General features: G+C 45.9%; 1 protein-coding gene across 1 annotated transcript; it reads left to right on the plus strand.

Annotated features, from left to right (window-relative positions):
- Nucleotides 1-8: 8 nt before the first annotated feature.
- On the plus strand, nucleotides 9-15,714 carry Fam161b (FAM161 centrosomal protein B). Its single transcript, XM_005086408.4, has 9 exons — nucleotides 9-170; nucleotides 5,532-5,851; nucleotides 6,840-7,390; nucleotides 8,164-8,513; nucleotides 9,227-9,354; nucleotides 12,167-12,331; nucleotides 12,552-12,651; nucleotides 14,240-14,382; nucleotides 14,968-15,714. The coding sequence occupies exons 1-9, from the start codon at nucleotides 117-119 to the stop codon at nucleotides 14,996-14,998; spliced, it is 1,842 nt and encodes a 613-aa protein (XP_005086465.2). The 5' UTR covers nucleotides 9-116; the 3' UTR covers nucleotides 14,999-15,714.
- The last annotated feature ends 658 nt before the right edge of the window (nucleotides 15,715-16,372 follow it).

Below are 16,372 nucleotides of genomic sequence, written 5' to 3' on the forward strand. Positions count from 1 at the left end.
CCAATCGGAGGCTAAGGCTGTGAGTGGGCGTTGCTAGCGGTGCCCGGGCAGCCGCACTGCTGTCACCGCAGCTGTCACCGCCGCTGTCACCGCCGCTTCTGCCTCTGGTTAGGAAGATGACTGTGGGGAGGTCTGCCGGAGCACCCGAATGCGCCGAGTGGAGCCGTGAGGTGAGAGGAGAAAGGAGGAAGCAGCATGCCTCACAAAGGAAGCCCCAAGAGAGGAAACTGTTTGGCGTTGCCGTGGAGACAGAGTCAGGGGCGTGTCACCGAAGGGCGTGGAATTGAAATTGCCTGTGCTTAGACATTGAGAGAACCTGTCTTGGGGATTTGAGCCTCTTGCTTCTTGTACCAGGCTCTGACGTCGGGGAGCGTTGCAATAACAAACCACGAATTAACCTTGAAAATATTAAAGTGATCTTCATCTGCATATAATTATCCTGAAAAGGCAAATCTAAGGGGCAAGGCGTTGTGTGGGACCGAGGAGGTGGAGAGGAAACAGGGAGAAGCTTCTAAATGCTTCCAGGGTTTTTGTTGTTGTTTTGTTTTATATGTTTAGAGACCGGGGTTTTCTGTGTATCTTTGGCTATCCTGTAACTCACTCTGTAGACCAGGCTGGCCTCCTCTGCCTCCAAAGTTCTGGGATTAAAGGCGTGCGCCACCACGTATGGCTTGTTTTAGAGTAAGGAAAATGTACCACAACTTACTGTGGTGATGAATACGCAGCTTTGATAATATACTAAAGTTTATTAACCTGTATCTGTGTCTCCTATCAACCTAATTTTCTAGAAAAGAAAGCAGATAGATTTAACAATTTGCCCCCAGATCTATCAAGAGAGAAGGCAGACTGGTGGTTGCTTAGGACTGACAGAGTCAGAGACGCTATGGGAGGGTTAAGAGAAATAAAAAATACATACTAAAGGCTATAGTGTTTCTTGTTTTCTTTTTTTAATTTAAGTTATAAACAAGCTTGTTTCACATGTCAATCCCAGCTCCCTCTCCCTCCCCTCCTCCCTGTCCCTTCCCACCGGGCCCCCCAGTCCCCCACCCAATCTCCACTCCAGTCCCCAAGTAGAGTGAGGCACTCCATGGTGGATCTCCAGAGTCTGTCATGTCATCCTGGGTAGGGTCTAGGCCCTCCTTCAAGAGTTCAGGCTGAGAGAGCATCTCTCATTGTGGATGGGCACTCAAAGTCTATTTGTACGCCAGGGATAAATACTATCCCGTAGATTACCTAGGCCTCCTCACTGACACCCACATTCAGGAGGTCTAGATCAGTCCCATGCTTTCCACACAGCCATCAATCTGGGGTCCAAGCGTTCCCCCTTGTTCAGGTCAACTGTTTCTGTGTGTTAAACCAGCTCAGTCTTAACTCCTTTGCCCATCACTTCTCCCTTTCTGACACTGGATTCCAGGAGTTCAGTTCAGTGTTTGTCTGTGGGTATCTGCCTCTGCTTTCATCAGTTACTGGATGAAGGTTCTGTTTCCCAGACTCTCTGGCAATAGGGTTGTATGCTAGCACTCCCCTGATTCATGTCTAAAATCTATAAATGAGTGCGTACATACCATGTTTGTCTTTTTGCGACTGGGTTACCTCACTCAGGATGGTTTCTTCTAGTGCCATCCATTTGCCTGCAAATTTCAATATTCCATTGGTTTTTTTTCCAGCTGAACAGTACTCCATTGTGTAAATGTGCCACATTTTCTCTATCCACTCTTCAGTTGAGGGGCATCTAGGTTGCTTCCAGGTTCTGGCTATTACAAATAATGCTGCTATGAACATAGTGGACCAGACATCCTTGTTGTATGATGTGCATCTTTTGGGTATATGCCTAAGTGTGGAATTGCTGGGTCTTGTGGTAGACTGAGTCCCATTTTCCTGAGGAATCTCCATACTGATTTCCAAAGTGGCTGTACCAGTAGGCACTCCCACCAGCAGTGAAGGAGTGTTCCCCTTTCTCCACATCCTCTCCAGCATAAACTGTCATTGGTGTTTTTGATTTTAGCCATTCTGACAAGAGTAAGATGGTATCTCAGAGTTGTTTTGATTTGTATTTCCTGGATGGCTAGGGATGTTGAGCACTTTCTCAAGTGTCTCTCAGTCATTTTAGACTCCTCTACTGAGAATTCTCTATTTAGTTCTGTACCCCACTTTTTGATTGGATCCTTTGGTGTTTTGGAGACTTGCTTCTTGAGTTCTTTGTAAATTTTGGAGATCAGCCCTCTATCAGATGTGTGGTTACTGAATATCTTTTCCCAATCAGTGGGTTGCCTTTTTGTCTTGTTGACTCTGTCCTTTGCCTTATAGAAGCTTCTCAGATTTAGGAGGTCCCATTTATTAATTGTCGATCTCAGTGTCCGTGATACTGGAGTTATGTTCAGGAAGCTGTCTCCTGTACCAATTCATTCAAGGGTGCCTCCCACTTTCTCTTCAAAGAGGCTCAGTGTGGCTGGATTTATGTTGAGGTTTTTGATCCATTTGGATTTAAGTTTTGTGCATGGCGAAAGACATGGATCTATCTGCAGTCTTCTATATGTCAATATCCAGTTATGCCAGCACCATTTGTTGAAGATGCTTTCTTTTTTCATTGTATAATTTTAGCTTCTTTGTCAAAAATCAGGTGCTCATACGTATATGGGTTAATGTCAGGGTGTTCAATTTGATTCCATTGGTCTATCTGTCTATTTTTGTGCCAGTACCAAACTGTATTCAGGACTATGGCTCTGTAATACAGCTTGAAGTCAGGGATGGTGATGCCTCTGGATGTTGCCTTGTTGAATAAGGCTGTTTTGGCTATCCTGGGTGTTTTGTTTTTCCATATAAAGTTGAGAATTGTTCTTTCAAGGTCTGTGAAGAATTGTGCTGGGATATTAATGGGGATTGTGTTAAATCTATATATTGCTTTGGTAAAATTGCCATTTTTACTATGTTGATCCTACCTATCCAAGAACATGGGAGATCTTTCCATTTTCTGGTGTCTTCTTTAATTCCTTTCTTTAAAGACTCAAAGTTCTTGTGATACAGGTCTTTTGCTTGTTTGGTTAGCAATACCCCCAAGGTATTTTATGTTTGTGGCTATTGTAAAGGGCGATGTTTCTCTGATTTCTTTCTCAGCCCTTTTATCATCTGTATATAGTAGGGCTACTGATTTTCTTGAGTTGATCTTGTATTCTGCCACTTTGCTGAAGGTATTTATCAGCTGCAGGAGTTCCCTTAGAGTTTTTTGGGTCACTTATGTAAACTATCATATCATCTGCACATAGTGAAAGTTTGACCTTTTCCTTTCCAATTTGTATCCCCTTGATCTCTTTTTGTTGTCGTATTTCTCTAGCTAGAACTTCAAGTACAGTATTGAAGAGGTATGGAGAAAAGGGACAGCCTTGTCTTGTTCCTGATTTTAGAGGAATCGCGTTGAGTTTCTATCCATTTAATTTGATGTTGGCTGTTGGTTTGCTGTATATAGCTTTTATTATGTTAGGGTAAGTTCCTGTTATCCCAGATCTCTCCAAGACCTTTATCCTGAAGGGGTATTAGATTTTGTCAAATGCTTTTTCAGCATCTAGTGAGATGATCATGTGATCTTTGTTTCTCAGCTTGTTTATATGGTGGATTACATTGATGGGTTTTCATATGTTGAACCATCCCTGCATCCCTGGGATGAAGCCTACTTGGTCGTGGTGGATGAGTTTTGTGATGTGTTCTTAGATCCAATTTGCCAGTATTGACTATTGTTGCATCAATGTTCATGAGAGATATTGGGCTGAAGTTCTCTTTCTTAGTTGTGTCTTTGTGTGGCTTGGGTATCAAGGTTATTGAAGCCTCGTAGAAAGAGTTTAGCAAAGACCCTTCTGCTTCTATTGCATGGAATACTTTGAGAAGAACTGGTATAAGCTGTTCTTTGAATTTCTGGTAGAATTCTGCATTGAGGCCATCTGGCCCTGGGCTTTTTTTGGTTGGGAGACTTTTGATAACTATTTCTATTTCCATAGGGGTTATAGATCTATTTAAATTGCTTATCTTTTCTTGATTTAATTTTGGCAAGTGATATCTATCCAGAAAAGTGTCCATTTCCTTTAGATTTTCAAATTTTGTGGAGTACAGGTTTTCAAAGTATGACCTGATGATTCTCTGGATTTCCTCAGTGCCCGTTGTTATGTCCCTCTTTTCATTTCTGATTTGTTAATTTGCATGTTCATACTCTGTTGTTTGGTAAGTTTGGATAAAGGTTTGTCTACCTTGTTGATTTTCTCAGAGACAACTCTTCCTTACATTGATTTTTTTTTTTTTTTGGATTTTACGAGACAGGGTTTCTCTGTATTGTTTCGGAGGCTATCAGTCCAGCCCGGCCTCGAACTCACAGAGATCCGCCTGCCTCTGCCTCCCGAGTGCTGGGATTAAAGGCGTGCACCACCACCGCCCGGCTACATTGATTTTTTTGTATTGTTTTCCTAGTATCGGCTTTATTGATTTCAGCCCTCAATTTGATTATTTACTGGCGTCTACTCCTCCTGGGTGAGTTTGCTTCTTTGTGTTCTAGAGCTTTCAGTTGTGCTGTTAATTCTCTAGTATAAGTATTCTCCAGTTTCTTCATGTGGGCACTTAGTGCTATGAACTTCCCTTGTAGCACTGCTTTCAAAGTGTCCTATAAGTTTGGGTATGTTGTGTCTTCATTCTCATTGAAGTCTAGGTAGTCTTTAATTTCTTTTTTCATTTCTTCTTTGACCCAGGAATGTTGCAATTGTGCATTATTCAATTTCCATGAGTTTGTAGGGTTTCTGCAATTTGTATTGTTGTTGAATTCTAATTTTAATGCATGGTGGTCTGATAAGGTGCATGGAGTTATTCTGATTTTTTTTGTACCTGTTGAGGTTTGATTTGTTGCCAAGTATGTGGTCGATTTTGAGAAGGTTCCATGTGGCACTGAGAAGACGGTATATTCTTTTTTATTTGGATGGAATGTTCTATAGATATCTGTTAATCCCAATTGGGTCATAACTTCTATTAGTTCCTTTGCCTCTTTGTTAAGTTTCTGTCTGGTAGTCCTGTCTAGTGGTGAGAGTGAGGTGCGCTTTCACCTAGACACAGTATCCCTCCTGTTAATCATCCATTCATGGTGACGGTGTGGAAATTGATTAGGATATGAGGAAAGTAAGGATGTTGATGGGGGGAAAATGGAAGATGGGTAACAATTACATAAGTCCCAAGTAAACCTGGGAACAGAGTGTAGCCAAGGTCATGGGCAGAATTCCTGGAGCAGTGGGAACAGAATGTGGCTCTGATTAAGTACTCAGCGTGCTCTCTGTGCTGAACGGAGCGGGGACCTGGCGTTAGCTCATCTGCCACCTTTGCTGGCCACAGTCAGGCACATAATACATGGTATTGTGAAATGTCTTCTGAGTGAAGAACACACCTTACTTTTCTTTGCTCCTTCTTAGTTCCTAATATACTGGCTTATTCAAAGCAAAGTTAAAGTCATTTTTGAGTACCTTTGAAACTAGAGTTTAACTTATTGCTGATTGCTGTTGTTTTAGATATTTCCCCCCAAATCCTCCTCAGACACCGAGACAGAAGATGAGCAGGCCGGAGAAGGACTGGTTTTGCCCAGAGCCGGCAAACTCCATGAGTTCCTCAGCCCAGAGGAGGAAACACATTCTACTTCTGACTCCACTGGGAGCTTTTATAGGACCTTACAGGCTGAAAAGCAGGACGGCAGGTGGAGTCTGTTGGAGTCTCCCTTTCAGTCTGACCTAGACAGTGATCAGAATGGCTCTGACGACGAGGAAGACTGGGGGAGTTTCTTCCAAGACAGGAGCAGGGGGAAACCACAGGTTCAGGACCCCCCACCTCTCAGGTAAGAACCTGCACTCTGGGCAGCCACACTCCAGCACTCCAGGCCAGTCATGCCATATCTGTAAGACCGACTCTGCAAGTTGTCACTTACAAGGCCCAGCCCAGAATTAGCTCTTGGATCCAACCATACTTTGTGATTCTTTCTTAAAATGCTATTTTCTGTCTATGGGTATTTTGCCTGCTTGTATACGTACCACTTACATGCCTAGTGACCATGGAGAACAGAACATTGGATTCCCTGGAACTGAAGGTACACACAGCTGCCATGTGGGTACTGGGAATCAAACCCAGGTCCCCTGGAAGAGCAGCAAATGCTTTTAAGTGCTGAACCATCTCTCCAGCCCACGTTTTGAGTCTTAGCCAAAAATCCTAAGTAACTCTGGGCAGCACTTAGTTGAAGCACTGAAACGACCAAAGGGACGTCCTTCCTGTGAGAATGACGAAGTTCATTATCTGTGGCCAAGTCTGCAAATGCCTATGTGCTTTTTTGGGGTTTTTTTCCCTCTCTCTCTTTTTGAGACACAGTCGCATGTAATCCAGGCTTGTCTTAATCTCCTGAACTTCCCAGCTACACCTTTCAAGGGCTACAGGCCACCACTACCATTTATCTCATTTAAGATGCACTCTCTTCCCAATAACCTTATAAGCAGACATGATTTTCGCCACTCTACGTGGAAACCCAAGCACATCAAGGTTTGAACTGGATCCCCTGACCGGGCCCTGTACTACCCCCACTACCCTCCTTGTCTTAAGTAGTTATCAGAATGCAAAGTGCCGCTTCCTGCATGAATTCTTAGAAGGCAGTTCCCATTGGGCTGATGGGATTGCCTGTGGCAAGAAGGGACGCTTAGCTGGTAAGGTTAAGAACTTAGAGACCTTTGGGGCCTCTTAGTTATGATGTGCTGGGCATGGAGGGTGGGGAGGGGGCTCTGAGAGGAGCCTGGCCTCCTGACAGCTGGGTCCCTACACAGTTCTGCTTTCTCCTCCAGGTATGGCTCCATGAGGCGCTGCAGCTCCATGAGCAGCCTTCCCTCTGACATCCCCAAGGCTCCGATCCCGCCGACCTCAGACTCTGGGCCTCCCTCCCAGCACAGAAGTGTCTGCTCCTGGGCGTCCTCCATCACTGTCCCTCAGCCCTTCCGCATGACACTGCGGGAGGCCCGGAAGAAGGCCCAGTGGCTGGCCTCGCCTGCCTCCTTTGAGCTAGAGCGTCTGCAGGCCCAGAAACAGGGCCAGGAGGAGGCGGAGTGCTATCGGCAGTTCCGGGCCCAGCCCGTGCCGGCGCATGTCTACCTCCCGCTCTACCAGGAGATGGTGGAGCGCAGCGAGGCACGGAGGCGAGCAGGGATCCAGAAGAGGAAGGAGCTGCTTCTATCCTCCTTGAAGCCCTTCAGCTTCCTTGAAAAGAAAGAACAGCAAAAGAAAGCTGCTGCCCAGACAGACTCGGCCGCAGTGGCTCAGGCCAAGGTCCCCCCGAAGAAGGCCACTAGAAGGATCCCCAAGGCCATTCTGGAACCAGCCCTCGGGGACAAACTCCAGGGTAAGGATACTCTCGGCACCTCTGGCTACCTCTGGCCTGGGGTTCCCAGTGGTGCAGGATGAAGGACCAGTGGCTACACTGCTATGGAGATTACCCATGTCGGCCAGCAGAGAGTTGGGTCTGTCCACAGGAGTTCTTGACCCCCCCCCCAGTGCTGCCACCCTTGAATATACTTCATGTTGTGGTGACCCCCAACCATAAGAGTATTTCATTCATAACTGTAATTTGCTACTGTCATGAATCATAATGTACATATCTGATATAAAGGTCACCTGATGGGCTCTATAGGGAGGTCCTACAGCAACACCTCCTCTACTTCTCCCCTTCCATCCCCGCCCCCAGACTCAGCTCGATGGCCTCCTGTCTCCGTAAGCACGCTGCAGGTCTCTGAACTAGCATAAGTGTGGAAGCAAAGATCACGACATAAGGGACCTCCATCAGCCAGTGCCATGTCCGGCCTGCTGCCTCTGGGAAGGCCACCCTCCTTCCCTCATCCTGGAGAGGATCTAATCACTTGGGGGATGAATGTTAATTCTTTTCCCACTATTTCCCACTGGCTTTGGCATACTGACTACTCTTAGTGTTTAAATGAGAGTAGTTTGGGCCTGTGGTTGCCTGTGCCTGTAATCACACCTACTCCGGGGGTCAAGGCAGGAGGGTTTAGATAAACTGGAGATCAATCTAGGCTGCATAGTGAGAGTCTGTCTCAAAAGAAGGGGAGAGTGTTCTCCAGACCCGTTGCCTCCCCTCTTCCTTCACTGCCCTCTTCACAGAAGCAGAGCTCCTCAGGACAATTCGAATCCAGATGCGAGCCATGGACATGCTCCAGATGGCCTCCTCCCCCTTCAGCACCACCAGCCACCGGGCTCCCCGCACCGCTACCCGAACCCGGGAGGAAAAACTAAGCTTCCTACAGACCAAGTTCGAATTCCGGCCTCGGGTGAACTCCGTGGTCCCTGACTTTGAGGGCCTTTACCAGGCTTTCCAGAAAAGAGTTGCCAAGAGAAGGGAGACCCGGGAGACCACTCGAAACAAGCCCTTCCTGCTCCGGACTGCTAACCTGTGTCACACTCCAGGATCTCGTGATGCCGCTACTGCTGAAGGAGGCAGGACCAGAACACAGGCAGGTAGCAGGGAGGGTCGGGGTCTGAGGCCTGAAGTACAACAGAGCAGGCCCAGGTCTCAAAAGAAGGCACTTGACATTTTTCTGTCTTTATTTTTTGAACATCTGCTCAGTTGCACACAGATTGACCTGTAAACTGAAAACAAGAACATCCCCTCTTGCATCTCCCTAGAGGAATTTTTGTTATGATAAAATACCTTGACCAAAGCAGCTTAGGGAGAAATGGCTCATTCTGGCTTATGTTCCCAGACTGCAGTCTGTTATAGGGGGAAGTCACAGTGCTGTACAGGACTTGAAGCAGCTCACCATATTTATAGTCAAGAACAAAGTGAGTGAATGCACACTTGTGCTGGATTCCTCCACTCATGCAGGTGGGGGTCTTTCCACCTTAATAAGGTAATCCCCCACACCCCTACAGACATGGCCCCTGGTCTAGACAGTTCCATATTGAGATTCTCTTCCCAAATAGTTCTAGAGTGTATTAAATTGACAAAGCCACTCACACAATTCCTAGAAGTCTTCTCACTTGGTTAAAAACATTAGGATTGATATGCAAGTATGGACCTTGTAACTAAACAAGATCTTGTTCTCCTTGTCCCCAGGGGGTGGGGGAAATAAAGATTATCATTTCTAGTCCTTCACTGAAACAGAATCCTAATTAGGATGGGAACTAATTACATGTTGTCGCTAATGCCAGCCCTCCTTTCTTGCAGAAGTCCCCTCAGCCAGCAGCTGCCCTGCCGCCAAGGAGGCATTCTCTGAGTGGCCTTGCTTCCTTTTCTGCCAACACCCTCCCTGTGCACATCTCAGATGCCACCAGGAAGAGGGAATCTGCAGTCAGGTGGGTAAGGGGGCCATAGCAGACTCCTGACGGGTTTTGGCCCCAAATACTAGAACTGGCCCTGCTGCTGGGCCCCTTCTGCCATTATTAGAAACACCTCAAGGGGCTGAAGGAATTCTCTGATGGGGCGAGAATATGTACTCTGATCCAGCAAATCCTTTTAGGGACTTAGTCGGCGTAAGACACAGAGTCAAGCCAGAGATGCCCTGGCTTACTTACAGTGTGACGTGAAGTCTGAAACGTGGGGTTTCTCAGGGTGGTTGCCCTGCTTATGAGCAGTGCAAGTATAGAGAGGACTATGAAGACACAGGGAAGCCTGGGGTAGTGACCACACCTGTGGATCACATGTCTAAGGTAAAACATGAAAAGTAAGAATAAGGAGGAAGGGACTGGGGAGAGGCTCAATTGGTTAAGCGTTTGCTGTGCAAGCATGAGGACCTGAGTTCAAATTCCACGTAAAAGTAGGTCAGTATGTCCACAACTCTTGCACTTCCAGGTCGGTAGTGGGTGGAGAGGGGCAGAGCCTCCCGCTTGCTGGACGTCCAGTCTAGCCAAAAAGGGAGTTCCAGATTCAGTGAGCAGCTGCTGTCTCAGAACGTTAGGTGGGGCCAGCCAGATGGCAGAGTGGATAAGTGTACTTGCTAGCAAACCTGCCAGCCTCAGTCCAACCCCAGGACCCACATGGGAGAATGTGAGAACTGACCCTTGCATGTTGTCCCCAAATTCTACATGTGCACTGTGAGAACCGCCCCTCCAAAGGATGCAGAGGAACAAGTCAGTCAGAGGCTAGAGAGAAGGGCTTTCCAGAGAAAGAGACTGTGTTGTGTAACCCTGCCTATGAGACCATTAGTAGTATTGTCTGTTATTGTCCAGCCTGCTGTCTCTTGAAGTGTGCTCAGCAACCTTTTCTTTCTAAAGCAAAACAAAGCCTGTGTGTGAAAGCAAAGGTAGCTATAGGGAATACAAATTTAGATTCAAGCATCATAGCAGGGACAGAGCCCACCACAGTCAAGATGTCGCATCTTGGGAAACATCAGGTCTGCTGGGAAGCGGTTCCTTTTTTCCTTTTCTGTTCTTTTCCTTCTCTCCCCTTCCCCTCCTTTTCTGTTCCCCTTTGGTTCAGTACTAGAGATCAAACTCAGGGCCTTGCGCAAACGAGTTACACTCCAAGTCTGGGGATTTTCTAATAGTCCAGCTTGCCTGACTCTGGTACTGTTCTCATCCAGTCAGCAGGAAGTCCTACGCCAGGACTCTGAAGTGAGCCAGGGAGCTGTGACCTAGTGTGAAGCTGAGTTGTCAGTGCCTCCAGGAGGCTCCCAGGGCATAGCAGGACCCTGCAAGAATATACTTTGGATACAGAGATAGCCCCCCCACATGCTCAGATTTCACAGCTACTACCCCCAGGCCAAGTGTATCAGTGTCCCTAGGCCCAGAGGGAGGTCACATCTGCTGTCCAATGACAGACTTGTGGACATTTTAGCAGAGTAAGCTTTTGTGTCTTTCTTTCTGATCTGCTTGAATGTATTTCTACATGTAGAGCCTTGATTATTTTGTGTTTTTGGTGGAATGCACCACAGAACTCTAGAATAACATGAACCAAGTGCTCCAAGTTAAATCCACATTGCCTACATTGGACAAAGCCTGTTTCCAGACCTTTATGCAAAGGGATTTGACCTCTCAAAGAACTGAGAACTTAAGTTGCTGACTGACCACTGTTTATAGCTCAGTGGTCAAGGAGAACTGCCATGCTGGTTCTGGTTTTGGCTTTCTCTCTATCTGCTGAGTAGCTGTGAACAAGAGGCTTCCTGCCTCTCAGGCCTGTGTCTGGGCAGGTAGGGGTGGGGGGCTCGCCTGTCCACCTCGTCAGGGCCTTGTGAGAATTACATGAAATGTAATGGTCTTTGGTTCTTGGTATGTGGTAGCTATAGTACTTCAGGTAAGGGAAAAGCCTAACCAATATATTGAGTTCTAGCTATGCAAGATCATTTTAACTTGTGTGTTCTGTTCAAAAAATGGGTATCTCTTGGTGGGAAATCACAGGACCCACAGTGCTGGAAAGGAATCATCTACCACTGCTTTCCACCCCAGAGTAGCTGTCTGTTGGTTGAGATGGGGTCCAATTTAGGTCAGGCTGACATCAAACTTACTATGTAGCTGGGACATCCTGAACATCCGACCCTGATCTCAGGGTGTGTGCCACCATATTTTACTCACAGAAACACCAGCTAGGGGCTGAAGATGGCTCAGTGGTTAAGAGCATATACTGCAGAGGACCTGAATATGATTCCCAGCACCCACACCGGGCAGCTCACAACTGCTTGTCACTCCAGCTCCAGATTGGATGCCCTCTCTGGACCTCGAGTGTTATAATCCAGGCAAACCTGGCCCTGCTTCTTGGGGCCCTGGCAGAGTGTGCCACCTGTGCACAGGGCAGGCAGCACCCTGGCTCTGAACAAAGGTGCATAGGTCCCTTTAAGAGACAAACCTCCCCTACCACCCCTCCTGTGTTCCTCTGAGGCGGCAGGTCAGTCTCTTTGTCTCTCCCTGCTTTCCCCAATAAGCTTCCACATAAGTCCTGCCTGATGGCATTTTTGTTTGTCCCCTGCCACGGGATCTGCAGTGCCACCTCGTGCTGTATTCATAACACTGGGGGCACCTGCACGCACACCTGCACACATCCCTACCCTCCAAAAATGCACATAAACAAACAAGAATCTTTAAAAAAGAAAACACTTAATTAACTTTCCAGAGAAGTTACTAAGATTGTTTATAAATCACCCAGGTTATCTCTTACTTTTGCTCTCTCCTTTAGAATGTCACTTGAAAAAAAGGACAAAGCAGACAAGAGCATTCAGTGGTTGGAAATGCACAGAAAGAACTGTCAAGCCATGTCTAAATCTGTGACCTTGCGGGCAAAGGCCATGGATCCCCATAGAAGCCTGGAAGAGGTGTTCAAAGCGAAGCTTAAAGAGAACCGGTCAGTGACCCCCCATGCTCAGAGGGGTGCCTGTTTTAGGTTCCAGCATATCACTGGCTTTGAAACAGCAAAATGGGGTCAGGGTAAACTGAGTCATCAGTTAGTCAATGATTTTCACAGGCAGTGGGAATTCAGTGTACATGGGGAATGACTCTGCTTAACGTGAATGGTTTTCTGATTTAAAAAGATTGGTTGCTTCTAGAAACTTTGTTAATTCCAGGAACAATGACCGCAAAAGAACAGAAGAATATAAGAAAGAATTGGAGGAAATGAAGAGGAGAATACAAACAAGGCCCTATCTCTTCGAACAAGTTACCAAGGTAAGCCTAGACTCTCAACTCTTTTCGGCCTTGTGTCAAGGCTTCTTAGAAACTCTGAAAAGATTTTACTATGTGACTATTAAATAGTTCCTTAGGACTCAGATATTCTACATTGAACTCCATGATGGTTAATCTTTTCCATTTGATTATACTAAATGCCCCAGAAAGTTATGATAGCACATGTCTGGGTATCTGTACAGGTGTCCCCAGAAAGAAGTAACTGAGGAAGACCGACCCACCCTGACTATGGGCAGCGTGACCTCAGAGGCTGGGGGCCACGTGATAAAAGGCGAGGGCACACAGACTTTCTATTCTATCCCTGGCCTCCAGCACATGCACAGCCTCTGACACAGGCTTCGACCTCCATAGTGCTCAGTCTTACCAGGAGTTCAAAGTGACAAGTCAAGGGTCCACAGACTCAAACTTCTGAAACCATTAGCAAGACAAGTATTAACTTTCATTTTTTAAAATAGAAAGATATTTGAGCCAGAGTTTCTTTTTATGTAGCTCAAGTTGACCTGTAACTCATTGAGCTCAGGCTGGACTTGAACCCACCACCCTTCTGCCACCACACCCAGCTTTTTACATGGCTGATGTCAGGCACTTAGTTAATGACAAAGGAAATTTGCTTTATTAATTGCTTTACTCCAAACATAGGTCCTTAAGGGCCAGGGTGCCTTTAAGCACCTCAGAAGACTCTTCAGATTAAATGGCTTTTAGACTTTAAGAGAAGGTAAGTTCAGTTGAGATCTCCTTAAGGAGAGCTCTGGAGCTCTTGAATGCCCAGAGAGACTCAGGAATGTATGTGCTGTCTGGCTCTGTGGTTCACTGTGGGCGGGAGCTCCATCAAACAGCATGTATGATATTCCTAGGAAATGCTGGATCTCCTGCTGCTGCAGATGCCCCTCCGCCATACTGGGTAGTCTAGAATCTACTCAGGCTGAATTCTTTAGCCCATTTTTGTCAAAGAAATTAATTCTTCTTTTCCCAACAGATCTTTCAGCAATCTAGAATAAAATACAAAGTTTTGTGCTTGAATATGTAAAACAAGATAGGCTTCTTCTAGCTACATTCAGACCATCTTCCTTCTGCTCAGTATTTTTAATATGTTAGTCTTCCTGATGATAGTTTGGGTGCTTTTCAAAGGTGTGGCTCTCAATTAATTAACAGCTGACACCTTCTACAAGTGTTAGGATGCAGAATTGTAGGCCCCATGAAATGAAATGAAAACCTACATTTGAACAAGATCCCCATGGGGCTCCTTTTACCAACTATGGCTATAAAAGAAGTAATTTTCTTTTCTTTTGTTTTTTGAGACAGGGTTTCTCTGCATAGCTTTGGAGTCTGTCTTGGAACTTGCTTTGTAGACCAGGCTGGCCTCAAGCTCACAGAGATTTGCCTGCCTCTGCCTCTCCTGAGTGCTGAGATTAATGGCATGCGCCACCACTGTCCAGCCTCTAAGTAATTTTTGTGCCAACTTTTGTCTAGCACTGCAGGTGGGGTGGAGGGAGGGCCAGTATTATAGACTGATGACCTGGGTAACTCAGAATCTTGGGAAACTGCTAGTCAGCCAGCTTCCACTCCACAGGCGCTTGCCAGGAAAGAAGCAGAAGAGCGCTATCGGGACACCCTGAGGCAGGCTGGCCTGGAGGAAGAGTTCGTGAAAACCAAGAGTCAAGGCACACAGGCTGCGCAATACAAGGAGAACGGCAAAGCCAAGGATTCGCCTAGGTAAAGAGCCTGCTATCAGCCCACAGCACTAACTTGCCATCCTCAATGATGCCACCAGAAGCAAACTTAGAGAAGCTACTCATTGTGAGGTTACAGTCCTGTACTTGCATAACAACTTGTCCACACACCTCTACTTGTGAGATGACGAAACCACTTGTCTGGCAGACCTCCTCCTTATAGCTGACTCTCTGGCATCACCTCTTTCATAACTAGTATCAGGCAAAGAGGAAAAGAAGAATATTACTGTTACTTCCAGTTTAAGTCTAAGTAATTCCTGTTTGTAGTTTTAGAATTCCATTTCTACCAAATAAAGTAATGAAAATGTTAAGACCTTTCTTTTTCTTTCTTTTTTAAGATTTTATTTATTATGTGTACAGTGTTCTGCCTGGGTGTATGTTTTCAGGCCAGAAGAGGGCACCAAATCTCATTACATATGGTTATGAGCCACCATTCAGTTGTTGGGAATTGAACTCAGGACTTCTGGAAAAGCAGACAGTGCTCTTGACGTCTGAGCCATGTCTCTAGCCCATTGAGACCATTCTTGAGCCTTATACATCTTTTCCATTTAAAATACTGTTTTTTCAGCATCCATGAAACTAGAAAACTCAGCATCTGAGATTCATGGCAGGATTTAGAAAACTCCGGACCAGCCAGCTGACCCAAGGAGGAACTGGAAAAGCAAAAGCTTGAGCAGCTAACCAAACTGCTTGTTGAAGCAGTTCACGCATCACTATCACATTTGATCATCAAGCTGACAACTAGGTGAGGATTTACAAGGCTACGGCTAGGGAATGGGAGAAAACAACACAGAAAGCGGAGGGTGGAGGGCTCCTGGCCCAATGTTGAAGGTTCTTGCTTTCTGATTGACACTACGGAGTAGGAATAGAAAACAAGATGCAGGGAGAAAACAGGTAGGAATAAGGAAATAGAGATCCAGGACCTCTAGGAAACATATTCCCAGCAGCAGCCAAAATCTGGCACCCTGGCAGCAGAATAGTGTGTGTAAAATAAAACCCATTTCTCAGTCCACACCTGCAACCTTATGCACAGGCCTTATCATTAGCATCCGACACAGGGGCAGGTCAGTTTTTATTGTTTGTAGGATGTTTTTTTCACCCCTTTGCCTCTACCTATTGTATGCCCTGCAGCACCCCTTTGGGTTTCTGACAACCAAAACTGTTTCCAGATATTGCCAAATGGCCTCTAATAAATGCTATGAACTTGGTCTTCAGACTAAAGGATAATAGTGCATGCCAAAAACAAATTCAACACTGCACTATTTGGATATACCAGCATAAAGTTGATTTTAAATAAAACTTCTCTGATCACTAAGATTTTGTACCAGTAGGTGATCTTTGGTGTGTCTTTCTTGTCAATTAATTGTGCTGTAGACAGATAATAGGCTAGTACAAGCCCATTTCTCATGGTTAACCATTTCTGGAAAAGAATCTGAATTACCCTTTATTTCTGCCATTTTCCAAGACTTAGACATTGTGGGTTTTTTGGTGGGTCTGGTACTCTAATAATTTAGGTTTGCCAGCTCCCTTTGCCTTGTTTTTTTTCTTTTTTAAAGATTCATTTATTGCTGGGCGTTGGTGGCACACGCCTTTAATCTCAGCACTCGCACTTGGGAGGCAAAGACAGGCGGATCTCTGTGAGTTCGAGGCCAGCCTGGTCTACAGAGTGAGTTCCAGGACAGCCTCCAAAACAATACAGAGAAAGCCTGTCTCAAACTCACAGAGATCCACCTGCCTCTGCCTCCTAAGCTCTGAGATTAAAGGCAAGCTCCGCATCACCACCACCAGCTTAGGTTCACCAGAAGCTCTGAGATTAAAGGCGAGCTCCGCATCACCACCACCAGTTTAGGTTCACCAGAAGCTCTGAGATTAAAGGCGAGCTCCGCATCACCACCACCAGCTTAGGTTCACCAGTTCTGAACAAAAACACTGATGTCAAGTTTTCTTTTTTAAGTTAAGGTTTCTCTGTGTAG

This window comes from Mesocricetus auratus, unplaced genomic scaffold (assembly GCF_017639785.1).
Source record: "Mesocricetus auratus isolate SY011 unplaced genomic scaffold, BCM_Maur_2.0 Super-Scaffold_15014, whole genome shotgun sequence".
In the NCBI taxonomy this organism is placed as follows: Eukaryota; Metazoa; Chordata; class Mammalia; order Rodentia; family Cricetidae; genus Mesocricetus; species Mesocricetus auratus.

What these genes read in the sequence shown, in the direction of transcription:
- Fam161b (XM_005086408.4), top strand. Translation starts at nt 117, where the DNA reads ATGACTGTGGGGAGGTCTGCCGGAGCACCCGAATGCGCCGAGTGGAGC. An exon ending in AAGAGGGAATCTGCAGTCAG is followed by an intron (nt 9,355 to 12,166) that starts GTGGGTAAGGGG and finishes TCTCTCCTTTAG; the next exon opens with AATGTCACTTGAAAAAAAGG. An exon ending in GCGAAGCTTAAAGAGAACCG is followed by an intron (nt 12,332 to 12,551) that starts GTCAGTGACCCC and finishes TGTTAATTCCAG; the next exon opens with GAACAATGACCGCAAAAGAA.